At 44.1% G+C, this 20,000-nt stretch overlaps 1 protein-coding gene across 1 annotated transcript in view; it reads left to right on the top strand.

The window, feature by feature from the left end:
* Positions 1–20,000, top strand: part of LOC138979156 (metabotropic glutamate receptor 3-like) — a 374,871-nt gene that overhangs the window by 215,017 nt on the left and 139,854 nt on the right. Inside the window, exon 4 of the mRNA XM_070351965.1 lies at positions 7,510–7,680. Coding sequence (XP_070208066.1) covers positions 7,510–7,680 — 171 coding nt within the window. The remainder of the gene's footprint in view (positions 1–7,509; positions 7,681–20,000) is intronic.

Here is a 20,000-nt window from a genome sequence, read left to right on the forward strand (position 1 = left end):
AAACAAGGAAAATGGAGCAAACTGGTGCAATCTGAGCGAAGAAACTTCCCCTAATACACCTTCCAACAAGAAACTTCCCCTAATACACCTTCCAAAAAGTGAATTTAAGAAGACAAATTTGCATCAAAACACGGACAATTGACCAATCTGGTGTAACCTGAGCCAACAAATTACCCAACTACTTTCTGAAATCGCCACTTAGAAAAGAAAGGCCGGCTCCTAGGGGGGTCCGGGGGCATGCCAAATTTTTGATAAAAATCAAGGAAAATGGAGCAATCTGATGCAATCTGAGCCATAAGTTTTTCTTTTTTTTTCTTTTTTTTTTCTTGTTTTCCTTCTCTTTTTTAATTTTTTTCTTTTTAGGCTAGGGGGGGTCCGGAAACCCCGAAAACACCCCCTGGATCCGCCCCTGCCTCTGACCCACGAGTGTGTTAATTCCCTTCTCATAAAAAAGAACTCCAAATTCTCGTGTAGGCTTGCCGATGGCTGATAGACGCAGGCAGGTGCTTCAGCCCAAACTAAAAAAAGTTCTGCTCTACTACGCCTTTGTAGTTAAACGCGGTTTCGTCCAAAAAGTGCACCGTTTTAGATAGCATCGATGATATGAGTACTCGTGTTGAATCACACTATGGTCTCCAGTGATAAGCCAATGACAGAAAGTGAATGCAGACCAGTTGTTCCCTCATTTAGCAAACTCTCCTATATTCACGTTTGTAAAACAGTATCGTGCGGCTACAATCGCCTTTGGGGAAGATCGGGTGTTTGGTTTAACTTTTGCATAGGTTTTTTGTCCCTTCTTCTTGTGAATATGCTTATTTGAGGAGGTCTCTCTCACTCTCTCTCTCTCTCTCTCTCTCTCTCTCTCTCTCTCTCACACTCTCTTTCTCTCTCTCGCTCTCTTTCTTTCTCTCTCTCTCTCTCTCTCTCTCTCTCTCTCTCTCTCTCTCTCTCTCACAAGCACAAATTCTTTCAAAAACAAATATATATCCCATTTAATGAAAATAGTATATTCTTGATTGTTATGTCCTTTGGGACACAGTCACTCACTTTTGATTTATTGTTTTGTTCACGAAATTATGATGTTCTGCATAATATCCATTGTCTTACAGAGTTGATGTACTATTGCATATAGTATTCTGACTCTAATTGACTTGCAAATTTTTACATTGCACCTTGTCATGAACATTTATAAACTACAATGTTTCATATAATGCACTTATGTACATAAACTTATACTGTTTTACTAATTATGTAAGTATGTAGTAGTAGTTATTATAGTAGATTTAGTCCCTCTTTAGGGCGAGGGCCAGATGCAAAAAAGTATACCAATGCTTATTCTGTTACCCTCGTAAAATAAAGAATTGTCATTGTCATTGTCATTGTCATTGTCATTGTCTCTCTCTCTCTCTCTCTCTCTCTCTCTCTCTCTCTCTCTCTCTCTCTCTCTCTCTCTCTCTCTCTCTCTCTCTCTCTCTCTCTCTCTCTCTCAGCCTTCTCCCACTCTGCTGCCGTTGCGTGGAACTCTCTCCCTTACTCTATCCGACACTGCCAAACATTTTGTTCCTTCAAACAGTATTTTGATTAATTTTATTTCAATATGGTGCATTTTTGATCAGGTGTTTGAATGTTTGAATGTTTTGCCTGTGTTAGTATGCTTGCAGCTTGTATTGATGCAGTGTTTCGTTGTTCACTTGTGTGCTGAATGCTGCTGCACATGCTTTTTTGCTTTGCTTTGTATGTATATGTATGGGGTTTTTTTCTCATATTTTTTCATTGTAAAGCGCTTAGAGAACGTAAAGCGCTCTATAAATCTCCCATATTATTATTATCATTAAAAAAGCAATATTCTTGCTTATCTATTACCCTCGATAATAAAGATTTTGTCTTGTCTTGTCTTGTCTCTCTCCCTCTCTCTCTCTCTCTCTCTCTCTCTCTCTCTCTCTCTCTCTCTCTCTCTCTCTCTCTCTCTCTCTCTCTCTCTTTCTCTATCTCCCTCTCACTCTCACTCTCCCTCTCTCTCTCTCCCTCTCTCCCTCTCTCTCTCTCCTTCTCTCTCTCTCAATCTCTCTGAACGTCACAAGGTTTAAACGTCTTGCTAGAATCAGTAGCTCCATTTCAGTGCAGAAGATTTACGTGTTGCGGTAGGCAGATGCAGTGGCGTTTTGCGATCCTACGGGAGACGATTTAAGCTCTGTTACAGTTGCCTTGACATTTTCAGAAGATTAAAGTTGGATAGATGAATCACGTGTGGCTTCCAGTACGTGAGATTTACTGGTGGAGGGTCAGGACTTCTTATGGGGAAATGAGAAAAAACGAAAGTGGTCGAAATCTGGCGGCGTAGGTAAATGAAGAAGAGGAAAAAGGAGAAAAATGTCGAAGTCTTTGCAAGTGCAGTATACTTTCTGTTTAGCATCTGATCTTTTATCTCAATTAATTTCGTAACTTCGTGACAGCTATGTCAGCCTGCAACATTATTAGGCAAAAAAAAAAAAAAAGGTGTGGTTACGGTAACATAGCCAAAAAAAATAGGGTAGGTAGGTAGGCAATCACTTTTTATTTTTTTTAACTTTTTTTTCTAATGTGTACAAATTAAACCTACTTGACAGGGAAATAAGTGTGCGACACGGGCGCTTTCGCTTTCATTGCGTTTTTTGCACTGGTTTTTTTTTTTTTTTTTTTTTTTTTTTTTTTTTTGACAAATGTAATAAAAAGTTATAGGATCGGCCCCTAAAAATAGGGTAGGTCGTGTTACCGTAACCACACCTATTTTTTTTTAGGCCTTACAGGAAACACATATAAGTTAGGTTTGCTTTTACATTTACTCAAAAGACGAGGGTGGTGGTGTCTGTGTGTGTGTCTGTCTGTCTGTGTGTGCGTGCGCGTGCGTGCGTGCGTGCGTGCGGTTGTGTGTGTGTGTGTGTGTGTGTGTGTGTGTGTGTGTTTGGGGTTATTGACCGTCTTACCAGTAATTTATGAAAAAGAAGGGGGAAAGTTTCGAAGAGTTTGAAAGTGAGAAGATTTGTTTGTATCGCTTTATAATTTATAAGGTGTCCAGAGAATCTGCTCTCTGCATGCCGAAAAAGCATTAATTGCTGCACACACACACTTCCGAATACGATTAATACACTGCATGGTATTATGTGCAAAAAGAAAACGAGGACATTACCGTAAACTACATTGTAAGCGCCCAGCCCGTTATGCCCCAATTTTGCTCAAAAGTAGGGGGTGGTCGTTTACTAAAATCTGTTCCTCATAAAAATAGGGATATTTGATCATTTTGGTAAGAGAATGATAGTATTTGTTTGTTTGTTTGTTTGCTTAACGCCCAGCCGACCACGAAGGGCCATATCAGGGCGGTGCTGCTTTGACATTTAACGTGCGCCACACACAAGACAGAAGTCGCAGCACAGGCTTCATGTCTCACCCAGTCACATTATTCTGACACCGGACCAACCAGTCCTAGCACTAACCCCATAATGCCAGACGCCAGGCGGAGCAGCCACTAGATTGCCAATTTTAAAGTCTTAGGTATGACCCGGCCGGGGTTCAAACCCACGACCTCCCGATCACGGGGCAGACGCCTTACCACTAGGCCAACCGTGCCGGTAGAATGATAGTAGGATTTGTTTCTGTGCAAACATTGTCTATAACCTCTATTTCTCTTTCTCTGTGACAGAGACGCATTCGTGTGTGCGCAAGTGCATCGCCAGAATGAAACATGGAAACTAACCACAACAAACCCTTTGTTTCATATCGCAAATGAAAATGATGACTCCTATCAAGATCTGCATCGTATATCCAGCGGTACGAGCGGCAGTGCGTGTTTCAAAAATCATAAACCTGCACATATTGATATAATTATGGTTATTGTAGCCTAATCAGTTAATTTGTTCTGATCAAAGTCATCTAGAGTTAATTTGTTCTGATCAAAGTCATCTAGCAAAATCGGGTGTGGGTGTGGGGGGGGGAGTAAGATACGTGTGAAACACAGCGCATTTAAAAGATAGTCCGTTGACTCGAGCTCTTTAAATTCCACCAAGGTCGACCTCTTTAAATTCCACCAAGGTCGACCTCTTTAAATTCCACCAAGGTCGACCTCTTTAAATTACACCAAGGTCGACCTCTTTAAATTCCACCAAGGTCGACCTCTTTAAACCTTAGATGAGTCTCTTAAATCTTCGTCTATTTTTGGCATGGCTATCCAGAGGCTGCAGTGGCAATGGTATGAACTCAACAGCATTTTGTCATTGTCCACTCGACTTGTATCCCTGTATTTTGTGAAAAGGTTTAGAATCAACTAGAAACTGTTTTTTTGTGTTTTTGGACACCTTTGAAACAAATGTGGGGGGTGGCCGTCAACAAGGTATTATACCCTATACAACGTTGTGTTGACCCAAAGCAAGGGGTGGGCGTGTGAACGACATGTGGCGCTCACAAGGTAGTTTACGGTAATAACATTAACCCCTCACAAAGTCTTTCTTGTAGTGACTGAAAAATGATGTTTCTAAAACAGCATTCAAACTGGCATTTTTCACTCATAAAAAAATGACACTGTGCCTTTCTGCACTGACGTGCGAATGTCTGGATGTTGGTGCAGACAACACGATAGATGCATTATAAACCACAAAATTGAACTAGAACAAATAGAAGAAGACTGCAAACAACAGTAACAATAGTTAAACCCATTGACACTACTGGTGTACCGTGATCCTACCATGTACAGAATATAACTCCTCTTACTGTATGCACGAACAAAACTTTTAAGACACGATCTCTTCTCTTGGGCGGTTTGGGACTTATTTCCAACATTTGCAGATGGGTACCGTTTGCGGATATGTACCATTTGGGGATAGGTACCCATTTGGGGATAGGCGCCATTAACGGATTTAGTGGGCCAGCTACATCATTCGACCGACAGTTCGCTGCGGATTAAAACAAAGCCTAGGAGAATTAGAGATCAATTGTCTAAGACGTAGGATGGAGTAGGTAGAACTTAATCAATACTAGTTTAGAACAGTGAAGGATGGGTTCGCCTGCCCTTGTAAAATGGGTCACAGAGAGAAACCGAGAATGATTTAAGAGAAAGGTCACGGGCAAATTGACGTGAACACGATCATACGTGCATACATTTAAACACACGCGTCTCAGAACATAATGCGCGTGCCACAAACACACACACACACACTTACAAACACACACCCTCGCACGCATGCATGCATGGACGCTCACACACACACACACACACACACACACACACACACACACACACACACACACACACACACACACACACACACACACACGATCAGCGCGTCCATTTATTTGAATCCTGAAATAGGAGACGGCACTGAGAACTTAAACTTCAACGCTTCAGAATACAGACACAAGTCTTTTAACCAAGAGAGCCAGCATTTTTCACTACCATCTATGGAACGATGACGTCTGAGCTTAAGAGTTCAACACACTGTCTCGAATTCAATCCCATTATACAATCTCCCATCTCAATATTCCGGGTAAAAACAAAGCAACAAAACGCGTAAAACAAACCACATCGCCCCACACAACAGATTTAGCTCAGCTTCATTTCCCCGGTGCACGGCAGAAAATTGATGTTTTTGTCCTATGCAGGCTCGTTCTAAATTGGAATAACAAATGCGATTCGCGACGTTCGACCCACGCTAAAAACGGCCAATAAATTCAAATGGAGGGCAAACCGGGAGCTTTTCAGCAAAGCCTTACGGCGGCTCGGGAACAGAAGGCAAAACAAGCAAAAGCAAACGGTGTTGCGCGGCGGGGAAAAATGACGTAAGATTGTCTGAGTCGAATTAATCAAACTGAAATTGTGTCTATTGTTCAACTTGACGGAATTGTTGGCTGCTGTCTGTAATCTTTTTTCTTTCTTTTTTTCTTTTTTTTTTTTTTTGTATATGTCAACGCGACCTCAGAACACTTCTGTTTTCTGCTTTTTTTCCATTTCTTCCCAAACCGGTCTTGTCAAGAGTTTCTCTTTTGATTTGACTTCTGCTGCAGGCAAAACGACATCAGCATCATACAAAAAGCAACCGCAGTTTTCTGTTTACAGACGTTGAAGATTTGATTTCTGAAGTCATTGTTGCAAAATAAAAACATTTGCTTTTCTAACTTTCTTCCTTTTGATCTTCAAGCGACTCTTATTTGTGGTGTGATGTGTGTGTGTTTCTCTGTCTGTGTGTCTGTTTGCTTGTCCGTACGTATGGTTTTCTGTAGGCCTGTCTGTCTGTTTTGGCCAAACGTACGTTATACCGTAGGACATATCTTAGCCGTAGTATAGTGTGTTAGTAGTCTTTCTTTCTTTATTTGGTGTTTAACGTCGTTTTCAACCATTCAAGGTTATATCGCGACGGTGTGTTAGTAGTATTGGGGAAACAATGCACGCCTTGTTCGTTTAGTTGAATGGTTAATAATAATAATCATAATAATAATAATAAGGGTATTTATAGGGCACAAATCCTAAAATAGTTCTAAGCGCCTAACAATATTAAATATAATCATCTTAATAACAGCAACAATACACAACATAAGCGCCTTAAATCAATCTTAAAAATAATAATCTTGATAACAGCAACAATACACATTAAAAACAAATAAACCTTAAATAAATGGAAACACAATCACATACACAATACACAATTCAAACGAATCTATCGTTATTATAGTTCGGATCGTTTCTTTTCCGGGATAAGTTCATTAATTTCAGTCCGTTGCGCTGGCTGTACTGTTTTGTGCCGAACGTATGGTGTGTATAGTAGGTTCTTACCTGCAAAGAATGACGTGTCTCCTGTGTTTGTTTGTTTTTAATAAATGTATTTATCTTGTTTCTTTGTTGTTGTTCCCGCTCCTGCTGTGTAGTTGTTGTCGTTCCTCTTGACTTGTCAACATGTCTTCAATCAATGTGTGTGCAGATTATGTTGTATTTGCCTTAATTTTAAGCCACATGTGCGGTCTTGTATTATTTGCGAATCAGTTACAGACGAGCATGACCGGTGGGCAGAATAATAGCCTAGATCTATCTTGCTTGCTACTTTCTGAAGACATCACCATATCAACTCTTTATTCCAGAACGAAAACATGGATCTGGATACGTGACAAAAGGGTTAATAACATTAAAACCGTATGTTTGTACATTATTTTTTGGACGTCGGCTCTTTAAAACCCGCGTTATCGTCAATTAAAAAAAATCTCGCCTTTCTGTGCTGAATCCATGTTTTAACGTGAACACGTCAAAAGAAGTGTCTACTCATTATCTAGATCTGACCGAGCTGTGACATGGGATCAAATCATCCCTTCACTTCAATGAACATCCTGACCGCTTCCTGTGCGTAGGTGGAGCTTTTGTATGAATTTATTTCTTAAAGGCCACAATGGATATTGTTCGCACGTATAGTTTAGACGGGAAGTACTGTACCTTTTACTAACTTTTTTGTTTATTTTTAATTTTTAATGACATTTATGTATTTCTTTTGTTCACAGATCAGCTTCTTCTCGACCAGCCCCACACTGAGCAACAGGGAGAGGTTCCCTTACTTCCTGAGGACAATACCGTCAGACGTGTACCAAGCTGAGGTCATGGTGGCACTGGTCAAGAAACTCGGGTGGACTTACATCTCCGTCGTCTATGAGGAGTCCAGCTATGGGATCTTGGTGAGTGGGTGTGTGTGTGGATGTTGTTGTTGGTGAGTGTGTTGGGGATGTATATGGGATGTGTATGGGGTGTGTATGGGGTGTGTATGGGGTGTGTATGGGGTGTGTATGGGGTATGTATGGGGTGTGTATGGGGTGTGTATGGGGGTGTATGGGGTGTGTATGGGATGTGTATGGGGTGTGTATGGGGTGTGTATGGGGGTGTATGGGGGTGTTGGGGATGTGTATGGGGTGTGTATGGGGTGGGTATGGGGTGTGTATGGGGTGTGTTGGGGATGTGTATGGGGTGTGTATGGGGTGTGTATGGGGTGTGTATGGGGTGTGTTGGGGATGTGTATGGGGTGTGTATGGGGTGTGTTGGGGATGTGTATGGGGTGTGTATGGGGTGTGTATGGGGTGTGTTGGGGATGTGTATGGGGTGTGTATGGGGTGTGTATGGGATGTGTATGGGATGTGTATGGGATGTGTATGGGGTGTGTTGGGGATGTGTATGGGGTGTGTATGGGGTGTGTATGGGATGTGTATGGGGTGTGTATGGGGTGTGTATGGGATGTGTATGGGGTGTGTTGGGGATGTGTATGGGGTGTGTATGGGGTGTGTTGGGGATGTGTTTGGGGTGTGTATGTGGTGTGTATGGGGTGTGTTGGGGATGTGTATGGGGTGTGTATTAGGTGTGTATGGGGTGCGTTGGGGATGTGTATGGGGGGTGTATGGGGTGTGTTGGGGATGTGTATGGGGTGTGTATGGGGTGTGTATGGGGTGTGTATGGGATGTGTATGGGGTGTGTATGGGATGTGTATGGGGTGTGTATGGGATGTGTATGGGATGTGTATGGGGTGTGTATGGGGTGTGTATGGGATGTGTATGGGGTGTGTATGGGGTGTGTGTGGGGTGTGTATGGGATGTGTATGGGGTGTGTATGGGATGTGTATGGGGTGTGTATGGGGTGTGTATGGGGTGTGTATGGGGTGTGTTTGGGGTGTGTATGGGGTGTGTATGGGGTGTGTTGGGGATGTGTATGGGATGTGTATGCGGTGTGTATGGGGTGTGTTGGGGATGTGTATGGGGTGTGTATGGGGTGTGTTGGGGATGTGTATGGGGTGTGTATGTGGTGTGTTGGGGATGTGTATGGGGTGTGTATGGGGTGTGTTGGGGATGTGTATGGGGTGTGTATGGGATGTGTATGGGGTGTGCATGGGATGTGTATGGGATGTGTATGGGGTGTGTATGGGGTGTGTATGGGGTGTGTTGGGGATGTGTATGGGGTGTGTATGGGATGTGTATGGGATGTGTATGGGGTGTGTATGGGGTGTGTTGGGGATGTGTATGGGGTGTGTATGGGGTGTGTTGGGGATGTGTATGGGGTGTGTATGGGGTGTGTTGGGGATGTGTACGTATGGGGTGTGTATGGGATGTGTATGGGGTGTGTTGGGGATGTGTATGGGGTGTGTATGGGGTGTGTATGGGGTGTGTTGGGGATGTGTATGGGGTGTGTATGGGGTGTGTTGGGGATGTGTATGGGGTGTGTATGGGGTGTGTTTGGGGTGTGTATGGGGTGTGTTGGGGATGTGTATGGGGTGTGTATGGGGTGTGTATGGGGTGTGTATGGGGTGTGTTGGGGGTGTGTATGGGGTGTGTTGGGGATGTGTATGGGGTGTGTATGGGGTGTGTATGGGGTGTGTTGGGGATGTGTATGGGGTGTGTATGGGGTGTGTGTGGGGTGTGTATGGGGTGTGTATGGGGTGAGTATGGGGTGTGTTGGGGATGTGTATGGGGTGTGTATGGGGTGTGCATGGGGTGTGTTGGGGATGTGTATGGGGTGTGTATGGGGTGTGTTGGGGATGTGTATGGGGTGTGTATGGGATGTGTATGGGGTGTGCATGGGATGTGTATGGGATGTGTATGGGGTGTGTATGGGGTGTGTATGGGGTGTGTTGGGGATGCGTTGGGGATGTGTATGGGGTGTGTATGGGGTGTGTATGGGGTGTGTATGGGGTGTGTTTGGGGTGTGTATGGGGTGTGTATGGGGTGTGTTGGGGATGTGTATGGGATGTGTATGCGGTGTGTATGGGGTGTGTTGGGGATGTGTATGGGGTGTGTATGGGGTGTGTTGGGGATGTGTATGGGGTGTGTATGTGGTGTGTTGGGGATGTGTATGGGGTGTGTATGGGGTGTGTTGGGGATGTGTATGGGGTGTGTATGGGATGTGTATGGGGTGTGCATGGGATGTGTATGGGATGTGTATGGGGTGTGTATGGGGTGTGTATGGGGTGTGTTGGGGATGTGTATGGGGTGTGTATGGGATGTGTATGGGATGTGTATGGGGTGTGTATGGGGTGTGTTGGGGATGTGTATGGGGTGTGTATGGGGTGTGTTGGGGATGTGTATGGGGTGTGTATGGGGTGTGTTGGGGATGTGTACGTATGGGGTGTGTATGGGATGTGTATGGGGTGTGTTGGGGATGTGTATGGGGTGTGTATGGGGTGTGTATGGGGTGTGTTGGGGATGTGTATGGGGTGTGTATGGGGTGTGTTGGGGATGTGTATGGGGTGTGTATGGGGTGTGTTTGGGGTGTGTATGGGGTGTGTTGGGGATGTGTATGGGGTGTGTATGGGGTGTGTATGGGGTGTGTATGGGGTGTGTTGGGGGTGTGTATGGGGTGTGTTGGGGATGTGTATGGGGTGTGTATGGGGTGTGTATGGGGTGTGTTGGGGATGTGTATGGGGTGTGTATGGGGTGTGTGTGGGGTGTGTATGGGGTGTGTATGGGGTGAGTATGGGGTGTGTTGGGGATGTGTATGGGGTGTGTATGGGGTGTGCATGGGGTGTGTTGGGGATGTGTATGGGGTGTGTATGGGGTGTGTTGGGGATGTGTATGGGGTGTGTATGGGGTGTGCATGGGGTGTGTATGGGATGTGTATGGGGTGTGCATGGGGTGTGTTGGGGATGTGTATGGGATGTGTATGGGGTGTGTTTGGGATGTGTATGGGATGTGTATGGGGTGTGTATGGGGTGTGTATGGGATGTGTATGGGGTGTGTTGGGGGTGTGTATGGGGTGTGTATGGGGTGTGTTGGGGATGTGTATGGGGTGTTTTGGGGATGTGTATGGGGTGTGTATGGGGTGTGTATGGGGTGTGTTGGGGGTGTGTATGGGGTGTGTTGGGGATGTGTATGGGGTGTGTATGGGGTGTGTTGGGGTGTGTTGGGGATGTGTAAGGGGTGTTTTGGGGATGTGTATGGGGTGTGTATGGGGTGTGTATGGGGTGTGTATGGGGTGTGTATGGGATGTGTATGGGGTGTGTATGGGGTGTGCATGGGGTGTGTTGGGGATGTGTATGGGATGTGTATGGGGTGTGTATGGGATGTGTATGGGGTGTGTATGGGGTGTGTATGGGGTGTGTATGGGGTGTGTAGGGGATGTGTATGGGGTGTGTATGGGGTGTGTTGGGGATGTGTATGGGGTGTGTATGGGGTGTGTTGGGTGTGTGTATGGGGTGTGTATGGGGTGTGTATGGGGATGTGTATGGGGTGTGTATGGGGTGTGTATGGGATGTGTATGGGGTGTGTATGGGATGTGTATGGGATGTGTATGGGGTGTGTATGGGGTGTGTATGGGATGTGTATGGGGTGTGTTTGGGGTGTGTATGGGGTGTGTATGGGGTGTGTGTGGGATGTGTATGGGGTGTGTTTTGGGTGTGTATGGGATGTGTATGGGATGTGTATGGGGTTGTCTGTTTGTGTGTATGGGGTTAGTGTGCGTGTGTATGTGTGTGTGTGTGTGTGTGTGTGTGTGTGTTTGCGTGCGTGTATGTATGTGTGTGTGTGTGTGTGTGTGGGGGGGTGGGGTGTGTGGGGGTGTGTGGGGGGTGCGAGCGTGTGTGTGTGTGTGTGTGATTAAGCTTCATATTGATTGATTGATTAAGGACTCAGGAATGTTTGGATGTTGTTAGTGTTTGTGATGTTATTGCGTGTGTCAGTGTGATGTTTTTGAATGTGTAGGGGTTGTTGGTTAGTGGGTCGGTTCGTGTGTGTGATGTTTGTAGGGGACGTTGGTTAGTGTATGTGTACGTGTATTGTTGGTAAGTAAACTTGATGTTGGTGATAATGTTTAATATTTGGGCGTGTGCGTGGGGTCTTGGTATATGTTGATGTTTATAATTTCGTGTGAGGAACCTTAATGAATGAGTGGAATCATTTTCAGTGTGTGGAATCATGTTCAGTGTGTGAAATCATGTTCAGTGTGTGGTATCATGTTCAGTGTGTGGTATCATGTTCAGTGTCTGGAATCATGTTTAGTGTATGGAATCATGTTCAGTGTCTGGTATCATGTTCAGTGTGTGGAATCATGTTCAGTGTGTGGAATCATTTTCAGTGTGTGGAATCATTTTCAGTGTGTGGTATTATGTTCAGTGTGTGGAATCATGTTCAGTGTGTGGAATCATGTTTAGTGTGTGGAATCATGTTCAGTGTCTGGTATCATGTTCAGTGTGTGGAATCATGTTCAGTGTGTGGAATCATGTTCAGTGTGTGGAATCATGTTTAGTGTCTGGAATCATGTTCAGTGTGTGGAATCATGTTCAGTGTGTGGAATCATGTTCAGTGTGTGGAATCATGTTCAGTGTGTGGAATCATGTTCAGTGTGTGTAATCATGTTCAGTGTGTGGAATCATGTTCAGTGTGTGGAATCATGTTCAGTGTGTGGTATCATGTTTAGTGTGTGGAATCATGTTCAGTGTGTGGTATCATGTTCAGTGTCTGGAATCATGTTTAGTGTGTGGAATCATGTTCAGTGTGTGGTATCATGTTCAGTGTGTGGTATCATGTTCAGTGTCTGGAATGTGTGGAATCATGTTCTGTGTCTGGAATCATGTTCAGTGTGTGGAATCATGTTCAGTGTCTGGAATCATGTTCAGTGTGTGGAATCATGTTCAGTGTCTGGAATCATGTTCAGTGTGTGGTATCATGTTCAGTGTGTGGTATCATGTTCAGTGTCTGGAATCTGTGGAATCATGTTCAGTGTGTGGAATCATGTTCAGTGTCTGGAATCATGTTCAGTGTGTGGAATCATGTTTAGTGTGTGGTATCATGTTCAGTGTGTGGAACCATGTTCAGTGTGTGGTATCATGTTCAGTGTGTGGCATCATGTTCAGTGTGTGGAATCATGTTCAGTGTGTGGAATCATGTTCAGTGTGTGGTATCATGTTCAGTGTCTGGAATGTGTGGAATCATGTTCAGTGTGTGGAATCATGTTCAGTGTGTGGAATCATGTTCAGTGTCTGGAATCATGTTCAGTGTGTGGAATCATGTTCAGTGTCTGGTATCATGTTCAGTGTCTGGAATCATGTTCAGTGTCTGGAATCATGTTCAGTGTCTGGAATCATGTTCAGTGTGTGGAATCATGTTCAGTGTCTGGAATCATGTTCAGTGTGTGGAATCATGTTCAGTGTCTGGTATCATGTTCAGTGTGTGGAATCATGTTCAGTGTGTGGAATCATGTTCAGTGTCTGGAATCATGTTCAGTGTGTGGAATCATGTTCAGTGTCTGGTATCATGTTCAGTGTGTGGAATCATGTTCAGTGTGTGGAATCATGTTTAGTGTGTGGAATCATGTTCAGTGTCTGGTATCATGTTTAGTGTGTGGAATCATGTTCAGTGTGTGGAATCATGTTCAGTGTCTGGAATCCCAGTGAGTCTGCGTAAGTGTGTCAAAGGTCGATTGCATCGGAAAGGAAAACGTTTACGGCTGAAGAGATCTCTATTCTAGTTCAGAGGTATCAAAGTTCGGCTTTTGTGACCAAGACTGGCGGAAGAGACAGGGTTCTGTAGGGAGAAAAAAAAGTTGCGACAGTGGAATAAGCAGGAAGCTTTTATTCAGAGGGATACTTCACTCTGATGGTTTGATAAACAGAGGGAGGTAAGCGCTCTATAAATGCATACGATATGTGTGAAAGGGTGAGTGAGAGCTATGCAGAACTAGTCTTTAAGAGAATAACAAGCTTTGGGATGAACAAGCGACTCTCATATTTTTTTTGATTTTTACTCAGATGGAAAAAAAGAGCGAGGATGACACGTTTTCAATACAAATCAAACCACGTGTATATCATAACACCATTAAAGGGATACTCCCCCTCCACCCCCCTCCCCCGCCCTCATCATCATCACCCACCCAGCCAGACAGAACCAAACTCCGCTATCTATTCATCACTCACACACAAAGCAAGAAGCCCCGGAGAGGGACAAACACGACAAGAAATACAAGCCCCTCTCAGACAAAGCGCAAACAAGAAGGAAGTATTTATGAGATACAGCATTAATTGATAAAGCCCTCGGCTTCTTTATTCGTCTGTTCTCGTGTCTCCAATGGCATAGCTTTGCCCACAAGGGACCACCATATATGGCAGTAAGAATATTTGTGTGTGTCGAGGCAATTCTGCGAAGACATTTTTTCCCATTTGTCTTGTGTCTTTGTTGTGAAGAATTCTGGTGAGGTATTTCGCCCAGACGTTAAGAAGACAAGCATCCTTTCTTTCCTTATTGAGGATCTGTTCGATAATTTTGAATATATTTGACATGACAACATTGCATGCTGATGAGATAATGTTTCAATGTCAATCTTGGTTTCCCAAGGGAAGTATATTTCTTTTTCTCCTAATTTCATGTTTGCATATTGCCTTTCTCTTTTTGTAAGTCTTTTCTTTGCAATTTTCTTAAAAGAGAGGTACAGAGAAAGATAGATAGATAGATAGATAGAGAGAGAGAGAGAGAGAGAGAGAGAGAGAGAGAGAGAGAGAGAGAGAGAGAGAGAGAGAGAGACTCAGACTCAGACTCAGACTCAGACTCAGAACTTTATTACAAAAGGATAAAGGTTTTAGGCAAAGCCTATTCTTCCAACCTGTCCTTTATACAACACATAAAGACAGACGCACATTAAAAATATAAATTCAATCATATAAAATACAGAAATACATTGTATGGAATGCTACACAATGTGCATTTAAGGAATTACCTAAGGAGAACTCAAAAATTACAAAATTACATTGACATAGTTATACCTTTCATTTGGGAATAAAGTTGCTCTGATCAGCTACACATCCGTTAACACTAGTACAAAATGAGAGAGAGAGAGAGAGAGAGAGAGAGAGAGAGAGAGAGAGAGAGAGAGAGAGAGAGAGAGAGAGAGAGAGAGGGAGGGAGAGTACATAAGTATACATCACAATTGCATTTAACATTAACAATCGTTATAACTTGTTAATTAAATTTAGACTTAAATTATTTATAATGGATGGGGCATATTGCACTGACATTCCTTTAAGCTGATCACTGCCATAGTACTCACGTTGTTCATGTCAGGTCACTTATGGCAGCAATGAAGAACTATATATATATATATTTAGATTTGTTTAAAAGGTGGCGGGGGAAGGGTCGTCTTCTACCATTGCTCAGAACCATTCCTTGAAGCTGATCACTGGTATAGTACTCACGTTGTTCATGTCAGGTCTGCTATGGCAGCAATGAAGAACTATATATATATTTAGATTTGTTTAAAAGGTGGCGGGGGAAGGGTCGTCTTTTACCATTGCTCAGAACCATTCCTTTTAGTTGATCACTGGTATGGTACTCACGGTTTGCATGTCAAGGCTGTTTCTTTTCTTTATTTGGTGTTTAACGTCGTTTTCAACCATTCAAGGTTATATCGCGACGGGGTCAAGGCTGTTATAGCAGAAAAGAAGTAGTATGTGTAGATTTGGAAAAGGCTGGGAACGGGGGTATGTCCTCTTGTACCACTGCTCAGAGCCATTCCCTTTAGACTGATCACAGCCATATTGCCCGCTTGTTGCATGTCAAAGCTGTCCAGGAAACAAGTTAAATGTATAGATTTGTTTAAGGGACGGTGAGGGGTGGCTTGGAGAGGGGGGGAGGGGGTGAGTCATCTTCTACCATTACTCAGAACCATTCCCTTAAACTGGTCACAGCCATATTACCCGTTTTTGCATGTCAAGGCAGTTTATTATAGCAGGAAAGAAGTAGTATGTGTAGATTTGTTTAAGGGAAGAAGAGGGGGTGGAGGTGGAGGTTGGTCATCTTCTACTACTGCTCAGAACCGTTGCTTTAAACTGATCACAGACATATTACCCTTTATCGCATTTTTACTGATCACAAGACAAAAACACCGGTTGTCATTGGTCAATTAGGAACTGTATATCAATTGATATCGCAGAGGAAGTTCCTAGTGAATTTGATATCGTGCAGGAAGTAGTTTTCCAATTGTAATTTTGAAGAAATAAATCTCACTTGAAGGAAACACAAGTCTTCCATTATTTTAAAGCGCAAATTTATAAAAGGAAAGTAATTGCATCAGCAAGTTTAAGCTGTGTAATGAATAAATAAACACTTTTTCCACCCACCTTTAACAGAGAAGTAGTAGAATGGTATGTTTTAATCTTACCGAGGGAGGCGATTGGAACAGCCGTAAACAAACTGAACTTTGGAGCAAGAAGCATGAATCACTGTCCCATCCCTCTTTGTCGTAGCCATGCAAAATCCACACAATAACCTCAACAGCTTCAAAACAGTCACGAAGGCTAGCGGAAGATGCCATCTTTGAAAGTTGTCTTGGAATATTGTGTCCTCTGCAGTTGGCGATTCGACAAAAGTATCAACACTGCAATCTGTCGATAACGACTAAGAACTGGAAGCTGTCTTCTACACAGAAAATGAGCCAGAGGACTTCACTGATACAGTCCGGGGCACTTCAGTTCCTGCCATCGTTTAGAACTGCCAAATTAAAGCCTTTGAAGTCTAAAAGACTGCAAGTAACCGCAAAGGCTGTTCCGTGTTCCTCCACTGAACCTTTTTTGTGTGATCTGTTTACACAATATTTTTCTTTTCTTTGTTGTTAAAGAGTATTTGAAAAAGAAAGTTATAGCAGCAAAGTTGCGAAAGCAGGAACAGACAATCCAACATTTCCAACATGGCAGTAGCCTCCCTTGCGCTTGACCGATTTCTTAGACTGGGGTTAATGGGTTCTTCTTCCGAAATGGAATGCGATAAAATCGTTATCGTTAGATTTGACTGCGATATCCAGATTGATTAGTGCCAATGTCTCGAAAGCCTGAATCATATCAAATCTCGGTTCACGCCTCGATCTGATATGATTTCAGCTTTCTCGACATTTGCACTGATAAATCTGGATATCGCAGTCAAATCTAACGATAACTAATACTGTTTGCATGTCAAGGCAGTTTATTGTAGCAGGAAAGAAGTAGTATGTGTAGATTTGTTTAAGGGAAGAAGAGGGGGTGGGGGGGTGGGGGTTGGTCATTTTCTACCACTACTCAGAACCATTCCCTTAAACTGGCCACAGCCATATTACCCGCTTTTTGCATGTCAAGGCAGTTTATTATAGCAGAAAAGAAGTAGTATGTGTAGATTAGTTTAAGGGACGAAGAGGCGGTGGGGGTTGGGGTTGGTCATCTTCTACTACTGCTCAGAACCGTTGCTTTAAACTGATCACAGACATATTACCCGCTGTTTACATGTCAAGGCACTTTATTATAGCAGGAAAGAAATAATATGTGTAGATTTGTTTAACAGATGGGGTTGGAGGGGAGGGAGGGGAGGGGGGCAAGAGTTAATGCGGATAGACATGATTTAATGGTAATGGAAGGGGATAATTGAAGAGTTTATTATTACCTGCCATGCTGATTGGATCGTTGGGCAGGGCGACTGGCGTGCCCGTCTACTAACTGTGTATATGTTAACCAATTATGCCATCATGGCCTCCCGGAAGACGTTGCAGACAGTGGCGAAGGAGACCGGTGAAAATGAACAGAAAATCACTTTCTGTCAGTCTCGGACTAGTTCTGTATCTGTATCGTGTCTGTCTGTCTGTCTGTCTGTCTGGCTGGCTGGTTGGTTGGCTGGCTGGCTGGCTGGCTGGCTGGCTGGCTTCTCTCTCTCTCTCTCTCTCTCTCTCTCTCTCTCTCTCTCTCTCTCTCTCTCTCTCTCTCTCCTAATCTCGCGAGATCTTAGAGCAACGGGACGGAAAATTTAGAGCTCTCGATTTAACTGTGAGAAACGCTTAATATTCTCTCAAAATGCCAGCTGATGGACTCCCAACAGCTCTGGAAGGTACCCTGGAAGCCCTGCTCAAAGAAAACACCGTCTGTTCCGGGAAAGTATCCGCTGAAGGAACGAAAATAACAGTCGCCCTGCGACTTGTGTCAGCCTCTGACTCGGACCGGCCAGCCATGACTCAACATTTTCGTCGAAAACCGCCAAGCCAGCTTCAGCGCGACAGGCTGCGAGCCGAAGAACGAAAGAAAAAGAAAGAAGAAGAAAACCGTGTCAACACATTAAAGGCAAGTCCTGACATTTCTTCACTGATAAATCCTACCCTTGTTTCGCTATCTGAAAGAAATCAACAACAGCATCGGCTCGAATGTGAAAGTGACACGCATTTCTGTGACAGTGACATTTTTGCACGTGCTGCACGCACTGATGACAACACGCCCTCTGAACGTAATAACAATAAACAGGGTGAGGCTGAAGCTGTGCTATTGTCGCCACGGGCCACTGAGTCACGTGGTGTGTCTGTCACTGTTTTGGATACCTGGCTGTTGAAAACACAGTCTCGGACCAGAGAAGTCACAGAAACACAGGATACATCAGAGAAAAAGGCATCTGACCTAGGTTACAGTCTGTCGGCCGTAAAGGAGTATGTGTCGGGACTGAAGGACCGATCAGCTGTGCGTGCAGTGAAACATGTACACAGAAACAACGCTTTTCGAAGGGTGGTTCGTGACAACACAGATGACAGACAATCACTGCTATGTGAAACTGACGATTTCGTGTTGGTCACCGATTGCAGCACCGACAAAAGTCCAGGCACGTACTGGATGATCAAGCAAGCAGCTCGCCACATGATACGAGAAGAGAAGGAGTACCTCGACAAGCTTCGCCATGGGTCACCCGTCGACAGGAGTAAATTCGCCGATCAACTCCGAACTGCGCTACACGAAGTGTCTGTACTCCGGGATGTGACTAAATTCTACCTCGGTTGACAGCAAAGCTATTCGATTCGGATATCGTATCGATGTTGTGGGTGTGACTCGGGACTTTTGTTCTCATCGTGACATTTTGGAGAACGGTGTAAATTGCTTTACACAGAACAAACGGACAATACGAACACTGACGTGGAAACTACCGTGTCGGGAAAGGGATGGAAACTGTAAATCATCCCTATGATCGGTGCATCTATAAACGTTTCATGTTTTCGAAACTACCCCTATGTGTACACCGATTTCCTTCCCCTCCTTCCCCATTGCAAGGGGCCGATGGCCTAGCAATTAAACTTTCGTATTAAACTTTCGTATTCTCTCTCCTACTCACTCTCTCTATCTCTCTGTCACTTTCTCTCTCACACTCTCTTTCGCTCTCATTCTCTCTCTCTCTCTCTCTCTCTCTCTCTCTCTCTCTCTCTCTCTCTCTCTCTCTCTCTCTCTCTCTCTCTCTCTCTCTCTCTCTCTCTCTCTCGTGTTATTGAGAACAGTGCAGAACAGGCTGGCTTTTTCCTAGATGATATCTACGAACAAGTAGTTGCAGTGACAAATACGAAGAAGCAGAGAAGGCTGAGGGACATCCGCCGTAACCAGTCCATACACCACGCGGTGCTCGACAAGCGTTTTGAACAGAACGTGCTTGTATTTTAATTATGCGAATCGGACGACATCGTGCTAAGATACGACATAAGAGAAAGGAAAGTGACTGATTGGTACATCAAAATGGAAAAAGCAGAGGTTACAGAACTGGAAGACTTTTCAACGCGCTGTCTGAAGAGGTCGAAACCTCTGAGCAAAGACGACTTCGCAGAAGACAGAAGGCAGGCGACCAGAGACCTGAATGTTTTGGCGGCAGTCGTGAGACTGTACCAGGGCTGATCTTCGACCTGCATTGTTAACAGCTGTTTAGAGATGAGCGGTAATAACGAACAAAGACCCCCGTGTGACGGACGTGCACCTCCCAACACCTGTGAGCACAGACTGACTCGCTATCGGACTTCCAGCAGCGAGAATCTGTTCGCGATCGTGCATGTTTCGGTATCCAGAAAGCTTTGTACGTCGACATCCCAACCCCACAACACCCTTTCGCTAAAAACCATTGTTTCCGCGAATAAAACATTCTGATTCTGATTCTGATTCTCTCTCTCTCTCTCTCTCTCTCTCTCTCTCTCTCTCTCTCTCTCTCTCTCTCTCTCTCTCTCTCTCTCTCTCTCTCTCTCTCTCTCTCTCTCTTTTTTTAATTTTTAAATTTGTATAACT

The sequence above is a fragment of the Littorina saxatilis genome, linkage group LG10, assembly GCF_037325665.1.
Source record: "Littorina saxatilis isolate snail1 linkage group LG10, US_GU_Lsax_2.0, whole genome shotgun sequence".
Lineage (NCBI taxonomy): Eukaryota > Metazoa > Mollusca > Gastropoda > Littorinimorpha > Littorinidae > Littorina > Littorina saxatilis.